The 8349-nt window shown below is 45.5% G+C and overlaps 1 protein-coding gene across 1 annotated transcript; it reads left to right on the top strand.

Annotated features, from left to right (window-relative positions):
• The first annotated feature begins 1918 nt into the window (after positions 1-1918).
• LOC136535594 (vacuolar protein-sorting-associated protein 37 homolog 1-like) lies at positions 1919-7625 on the top strand. The gene is made up of 8 exons (XM_066527906.1): positions 1919-2112; positions 2898-2936; positions 3459-3677; positions 4855-4942; positions 6417-6456; positions 6606-6652; positions 6879-6999; positions 7174-7625. Exons 2-8 carry the CDS (start codon positions 2911-2913, stop codon positions 7332-7334), a joined length of 702 nt encoding a protein of 233 aa, XP_066384003.1. The 5' UTR covers positions 1919-2112; positions 2898-2910; the 3' UTR covers positions 7335-7625.
• The last annotated feature ends 724 nt before the right edge of the window (positions 7626-8349 follow it).

Genomic DNA, 8349 nt, shown 5'->3' with positions numbered 1-8349 from the left:
CTGCGCCACAAGGTGGCCAACGGTCTTAGCAGCGTGGCGCAAACCGAACAGGAGCACTGTCGGGGTGCTCCGGATGAGGTATTCAGGGGAGAGCGGCTCTCCTCCTGTAAGCTGTGTCATGACGTTGGTGAATAAGAAGGTGAAGCGGCGCAGGTCCTCTCAGGACGATCAAGGTCCTAGGAAGGCGCTGAGTTGGCGCTCTAGCCTCCCATAATCAAAGCCAACTAGCTGATCGCACCCGGGGATGCGGGCCTCCGGTGCATGCAGTTGTAGCTCCTCAAGCGCCTCGTCGATTACGTCGAGGCCGGCGGAGTGGAGAGGCTGGATGATGGCTAGAGGCTGCGCCAACTCTCCCTCCATCGTAATGATGAAGTCTAGGTTCTCGAAGTGCACGTACGCGCCCGAGACCCAGCTGACGCCGTGACTAGCCATCCAAGGCCTGATGTGGACGTCAAGACTCGCAAAAAGCTCCTACCAGGTGTGTCAACTATCGGTGTTTTTGGACCACCGACGAGTAAATTTGTTTTTGCGCATCTGGCTCGGATGGTGTGCTCGGAGGACACAAGGGTTTATACTGGTTCGGGCGGAACGTCTCTACGTCCAGTTCGCTGCTGCTCGTGTTACCAACACTTGGTTTACAGTATGGGTCATAAACAGGCGAGAGAGGGACAGGATGCCAAGTCTCTGGTGGAAGGAGTGAACGGGTGCTGAGAGCTCGATTACCGCTCAACCATATGCTCGTGTCGTGCTCTTGTATTTTCGCTCCCCCTCAACGTGGGGCGACCTACTTCTCTTTTTATAAGCGAAGGGAAAGTGTGGGTTATAGAGGAGAAAAAGTAGAAGAACGAGAGAGAAGAAGGCTTCTAGGGTCGTCGGGTCTTTCTTCTCCTTCATGCGGGTCCCGCTGATTCTGTAGATGTCAACAGGAACGGCTCTATGTCGCGGCCCTGTTTGTCACTGGCGCCATGCGCATGCGTCATCTACCGGTCATGGCGTTCCACTCCGTCCTAGCAAACATTGTGGTGAACTGACGCGCCTGTCAGTATCCGTACGAGAATTAGGCAGAACAGCACCGATACGTCCGACACTATTCTTGATGTGAATCCCTAGGTATAGCCCATCATGACCACGGGTTACATCGAGGCGTGCTAGTCTCTTTCCTGGCGTCAGAGTTTTGACCTAGGCCTATACGCTTGGACTCGAAGTGGGTGGCGACGGTATGGGTCCCGTCGAACGAGACAGAAATCCACGTCCTCGAGGTCGGGCGAGACGGAAACCACATCCTTAGGCAAGACAGAGCTCGCACCCAGGGAGTCGGGCAAGACGGAGCCCACACCTAAGGGGTCGGATGAGACGGAGACCGCGTCCTTAGGGTCGGGCGAGACGACACCCGCGGCCTCGAGGTCGGGCGAGACGGAGCCCACACCCAAGGGGTCGGGCGAGACAGAGCCCGCGTTCTTGGGGTCGGGCTAGACGGAGCCCGAACCAAAGGGATTGGAAGAGACGACGCCCGCGGCCTCGAGGTCGGGCGAGACGGAGCCCGCACCCAAGGGGTCGGGTGAGACGGAGCCCGCAGCCTCGAGGTCAGACGAGACGGAGCTCGTGTCCTCGAGGTCGAGCGAGATGGAACCCACGTCCTTAGGGTCGGGCGAGACGAAGCCCACACCCAAGGGGCGAGACGGTGCCCGCGACCTTAAGGTCGGGCGAGACGATGCCCGCATCCAAGGAGCGTGACGGTGCCCGCGGCCTCGAGGTCGGATGAGACGGAGCCCGTGGTCTTAGGATTGGACAAGACCTTTTAATATGTGTCGAGTCATCCGGAGAAGTCGTGGACGCTACCTTCCCTATTTTGGATATCTAATATCGATACCCGACACGTGTCCTCCAAAATCTTTGCGTGCATACTGGGCCGATCAGCCCACGCAGAGGTGGGGCACAGACAGAATGAAACGCGTGTAAGGAAACCAAATTCCTTTCTCTCGTTCCCCCGCGTGTGTTCTCTCTCCCGCACGGCGACGACTGGGCAACCGCCGCCGTTGCCCTACGCCGGGTGCCCAGGTCTCCATCGGCGCCTTCAAGGTCTTCTTGGGGACCTTTGCCGGCGACGAGCAGGTACGCCCACCTTTTCTCTTCCCTTCCCGCTGTGCGAAACCGAGCACCCAAACCCTACCTTATAAGTTATCTATTTTCGGATCTGATCAAATTAAAACTGTATGTATGTATTGTACTTAAGATTTTCGATTCCGCCACCCCCCGCCCCCCCACCCCCCCGCCTCCGAAATTTATCTGGTGATCCATCTGGGCCCGTCCCCGTGTTCAACTGAATCCGGTGCCCCTTCCTTAAGTCCGCCCCTGCCCCTACTGGAAGTTGTGTGGTTGTGTGCTCAGGATCATGCCCGCTTCCGACGATTTGTCTGCATAGTTAGTGGCCCATTTTAACTCTAGAATGCATGGTAATAGCAAGTTACTGCTGCCTCACGCACATATAGGCAACTTAGTGAAATGATTGTTTTATGATGATGCAACTGGCTAGTGTTATGTATCAGTTGGCCATACTTTGGCGTTTCTAGTTGGATTGTAAGGTGTTTGTCCTTGATGGCTGATCCCTTGGCAATCAGAATCGTGGATGCGTTGGTAGCTTGCGTTTTCTTTTGTTGGTACCTTTATCTGTTGAACTTTGTAATTTGGTTAGGTGCGTAGTGAAATTTGCTTTCGACCATTGTGGAAAAAACTGACTCGTGTTATCTTCGCAAGCACTAATTACCACTATTATGCAATTTGTATCAAAATTTACTTGGATGTCAATTTGATCTTGACAAATAAGAAGGGTTCAAACATCTCATATTACATCACCAATCAGTTTATCAATTAACATCCGTAACTTTCTTTCAATGCAGATTACTCTATACGATGAGCTGGAGATTTCCTCTCTTCGGGTATGTTGATCTTATTGAAATAAATCCATGGTGTGGCCATTATCTATGTTCTATGAGCCCTGGCGTAATCTGTCTAATTAGTTAGGTTTTAAATATTCCTTATTTCCTATATGCATTTGGTACATGTTTTCTTTGGAACCTGGTAGTTCAAATAAGTTGTGCAATCACAACACTGTGGTGTCTAGTTTTAGTTTTTCTCTCCCTGTACAACCCTTCTTTAGTTAACCAAAGAGAATTTTACCTGATTGCTATATGTGCCATTTTGCGGGGCAGGCCTGGTGCAGACCAGGTCGTGGGTTCGAAGTAGCCTCTCCGCAGATTTTGCGGGGGGAAGGCTTGCCTCGGTTTTTCCCTTCCCCAGACCCCACTCGTGGGAGCCTCCGGCATTGGGTCTGCCCTTTTTTGCTATATGTGCCATTTCCTGAATGTTTAAGGATGCCATATAAGAAATTATGCCTTACAAGTTCTGAAAATTTTGCTTCTCTTGGTTGCTGTCATTGGCTCTGCTGAATGTGCTCATAGCAACTCTCAGCAGCAGCAAACAGATCCAAATTTCCAGGACATCCCTACGCAGTCTTGGTACCCTCCCTCAGTTGTAGGTTCGTCTTCACGTCCATCCACCCCTACCTCTTCTAGTGCTAGTCCACACCAAAGAGCTTCAGATAATCTGCAGTCTTCATCCCGTGGGCAACCATCTCCTGCTGAGGCTGCTGGGATAATTGCCCGTTTGAAGGATAAGAGGTTAGCACAGTCTTATTTCCTTTTAAGGATTTATGTCTGGCTTTCTTGCATACAAGATTGTCTCCTCTCTCATATTTATTATGTTGCATCGAAGTACTTTTTCATCCTTTACTACAAATCACTGAAGGAAATAATCCTGTGTGTGTAGGTGCATGCTAGTGTCTAGGTTCATATCATTTACTTCAGCTAAATTTCAGCATGGAGTAATAGGAAGTAATAGGCTATTTAGTTGGGTAATTTTCTGCATTTATTAGGAGGCTATCACAGCCTGATTTGTAGCTTACGTTGGCTATATTAGTAGAAGAGAAAAACCAGAAAAGGCTAAGTCATTCTAGCCACGAAAACCACTTGTGTTCGTGTGTGTTGTTGTTTGTTACAGTGTGAGCTCCTGGGTATCCTGTTAGAGGCATATTTGCCTTTCAATCACATGCTTTTAGGGTTATCACTAAACTGGGTCATTTAACAAAACTATGTCCAGATCTACAACAACAACAACAACAACAAAGCCTTTAAGTCCCAAACAAGTTGGGGTAGGCTAGAGTTGAAACCCAACAGAAGCAATCAAGGTTCAGGCACGTGGATAGCTGTCTTCCAAGCACTCCTATCTAAGGCTAAGTCTTTGGGTATATTCCATCCTTTCAAGTCTCCTTTTATTGCCTCTACCCAAGTCAGCTTCGGTCTTCCTCTGCCTCTCTTCACGTTACTATCCTGGCTTAGGATTCCACTACGCACCGGTGCCTCTGGAGGTCTCCGTTGGACATGTCCAAACCATCTCAACCGGTGTTGGACAAGCTTTTCTTAGTAGGGCATGGTCCTTCAGCATATACCATTGTGTTATGGATTGGCATCTCATATCTGTGTTGTACTTGTACATATGTTAAGGAAAGAGTGAACAACCAGAACGAGGCAGCTTGTAGGGTGATTGTAAGGGTAATAAAAGTAGAGATGAACTGGTTGTCTAGAACATGGCATTTGGTGTAGGTTGGAGAACTAATTGATTAGTGCTGGCTAATTTTGGATTGACCGTTTATGCATTGCTGTGCTGTATCTGTGAATTCTATATGTTGACAGCATATGTATTTGCACAATATTAATTTTCCTGATGATGCATCATTTGGCTGGAGTTGACAATCTTGTTATATCATGCTATTTTTTTTAATCAAAATTTTCTGTGCAGTATTGAGGAATTACAGAGGCTTTTGAAAGACAAAGAGGCATATAATGCATTCTTTAACTCACTGGATCAAGTGAAAACCCAAAACAATGTAAGCTCTGTTGCACAACCACTTCTTTATATTTGTGATGCTGGGTTCACCAGAGGATGCTGAAATCCTTTCTGCATCATAACCCACATTTTAATGGCTTGTTTGGAATGAAGGAATGAAAAACACAGGAAAGGAAAAGCTATAGGAATAGGAAAGAAGTGTAGTGGCAAAACAGATGATTGAAACACTCAATTTTTTTATGAGTTGGAGTTTGGAATTCAGGAATAGGAGCATAGGAAAAATTGGAGATAAATAGGAATCCAATTTGCCTGAACTGGATGTGCACTGCCTTTATTTATTTATTTATAATCATCAACTGATGGATTAACTCATCTCTATAGGCATGAGAGTTTTTTTCCTATCCACTGATATATGAACCATTCAAATTGCTACTCCACAGCAGTGAAGATTTAGTACTTAATCTATCTACTTTCTGCTGCTCGTTCCTTCCCAAGCTCTATCTTATCTCTTCCCCAAGCCTCATCTGGTCTCTCTCCTTCACTGGCCAGCACCTGCCTCATCTGGTCTCTCTCCACCACTGACTTCTCCCAACTGGCAAGGGCAGGTTCTTAACGTCGTTCCATTCAAGAAGGTCCATTTTGCACTCGCCTAGGCGCTTGATCCGCGTGGAAGCTGGAAAGAGAGGAGAGGTTGAGATAGACTGTGAGGTGTCATTGCAGCGGTGCAAATGTTGCTTCGATCCTGGTGGCCATGACACAATTGCTTCTTCGAGCTTCCTTTACCTCTGTTTTCTCTTTCACGCGCGCGTTCACCTTGGCCATCCGCGAAAACTTTTGGGTCGGAGTGGATGTTTTTGTTTCTGCGTTTTGCAAAGGGAAGCGTGCTTTTCCAGAGGAACAGTGAGATTCATTGCTCCAATCCAAACGGCACCTGACGTCAGCAAAACATAGGAATTGCATTCCTCTGGATTTTGGAATTCTTTGAAATTCCTACAATCCAAACGGCGCCTAAGAATGTCTCCTCACCTAATATTGTTATTCAAGTTCCTTTGAATTTTGAACTTTGAAATCAGTTTTCTTTGGTTCGGTGGTTCCAATATTCTTGAGGTTCCTAAGAGTGTCTCCTCGTCTATATTGGATATCCTCGACACACTGGTTATGGAAACAGTTTTGAAACCTTCTTGATTAGTTAATGATGTCAGAGTTCCAATGCTACTATTTTTGTTCATTATTTCTTCTTTACAATCTATCTCCTAGTGTACAAAATCCTTGAAAGCTTAGTATTGCCAATCCTCTTGTGGGCTAAGTTTTTAGTTTTTAACACATGTTTCATCTTTCCTCTGGTGCCTCGTCCATGTGTTGGTGGTTGTTTTGCAAGTATTTATTTTGTGATGTGACTGCTTCTTATCTGGTTTAGTGTTTATTTCCTCAATGCCTCATCTCTGGCATACCCATATAGGAAATTACTGAAGTCTTGTGTATTTGCTGACTGGGCCCTCTTTCTTAATGTTCAGGTACGTGGTGAGCTTAGAAAGGAGACATTGCAACTTGCAAGTGAGTTATACATTCTGTTTGTTTAAATAGTCGTGTTTGAATTGTTTCAAAAAAAAATTATGGTGCTTCAAAAGTACCCTTTGATTTACAGAACTTCAAATAAGATATATGTAACATTTTCTTTATCTCTTTGGTGTTGTAAACTACAGGGGAAAATTTAGAAAAGGAGCAGCGGATTTTGGAGCTTAGGAATCAGGTGCAGCACTGTCACCTATATATTTCATGAAGAAAGATAGGAAACATTGTGGTCGTGCTATTCATTATTAAATCAAAGGATCAGCATAGTTTATAAAATTTGTTAATACCATGAAACGACAACCTTGTAATACTGTTACTGTGAGGCTTTGTACTGATTTTGTTCTTATGTTTTCAGTGCTTCATTTCTTTGCTGAGATTTCATTTGCATTTATAATTTTGTGTAGTGCACAATAATTAGAACCTCAGAACTGGCTGCTGCTCAAGACCAGCTTACTGATTTGGAGAGGCAAAAGGATGATATTATGAGGTCGTATTCCCCTGCCGCACTGCTCGACAAGCTCCAAAGTAAGTACTCTGAACAATAACATCTTCAGTTCCTGTGTACGTTATATGCTAGAATCTTCTGAAGTGTTTCATTACCAGTTCGAAACAACAACAAAAAAAAGGAATATATAATTCCAAGTATTTGAATTTGTAAGATGTTTGTCACACAAACTAATCATACTGTTGTTTCCTCAGCATCGATGGCAAAGCTGGACGAGGAGTCTGAGGAGCTGCACCAGAAGTTCCTGGAGAAAGACATCGACCTTGCAACCTTTGTGCAGAAGTACAAGAAGCTCCGCACGGCTTACCACAAGCAGGCGTTGCTCCATCTCGCCGGGCAGACATCACTCCGCTGACATCCGGCCAGGCATCGTGTCAAACTTTGTTGTATTCCTGCTCGCCTGTTCTTGTTCTACACTCTGCTTGGCCCTGTTTTATGAGTGCAGCTTCTTGTAGGGCTTTGCCAAACATCAGCAGAGATTGCATGTATAGTTATACAATGCCTTGCAAAACGTCTTGCCTACTCTGCCCTGGTATAGTGGTGTTTACCTGTGGAGTGACCAAGTTGGATTTATTTATTTGCGGTAACTAGACACTTCGCCTGATTTGTTCAATGATAATAAAGCTTTGGTATGCTTGATGGTTCGTGGATACACGTCCGTTCAGTGTTTTAACCGAAGCACACTGAAACAAATTCAACTCCATCGAATGCTTCTGTATTGTGGTTCCCGTGACACGCAGTGTGTTAAGAGCAGAACAAATCCAAATAGAGTATGTATATATATATTATTGAAACAGAGTTATAAGTTCCCTTGCTCTGCTCCACACTTGCAGTACAATCAAACCTGCTAACTCCTAGCTCCGTTCAGCTGGGTTAGAAATGCAAGCTGGCAATATGTGGTCAGTGCTCCGTTTGATTTTCGCAAGGCAGGAGCATATACTGAGACGCGAAAATGACCGTGCTTGCGCACACGACGAGGATACAATCAGCAGCTGTCAGTGAGGGAGCACGCATAGACTCTACGGCATTGTTTAGTTCATCTCCTAAAATTCAGTGCTCATCACATCGGATATTTGGACACATAAAATATTAAATATAGATTAAAAAATAACTAATTACACAGATTACGACTACTTTGCAAGACAAATTTTTTTAAACCTAACTAGCCTATGATTTGGCAACGTGGTGATACAGTAACCGTGTGCTAATGACGAATTAATTAGGTTTAATAAATTCGTCTCGCGGATTTCTGTAATTTATTTTATTATTACTATTTAAACACTCTCATATAACCCAATGTGACACGTGGCACTCCTAAACTTTACCTTCTGAATTTAAGGCCCTGTTTGGTTCGCAGCTCCTAAATCTAG

Source organism: Miscanthus floridulus, chromosome 2 (assembly GCF_019320115.1).
Source record: "Miscanthus floridulus cultivar M001 chromosome 2, ASM1932011v1, whole genome shotgun sequence".
NCBI lineage: Eukaryota > Viridiplantae > Streptophyta > Magnoliopsida > Poales > Poaceae > Miscanthus > Miscanthus floridulus.
This window is presented reverse-complemented; position numbering and strand designations above follow the sequence as displayed.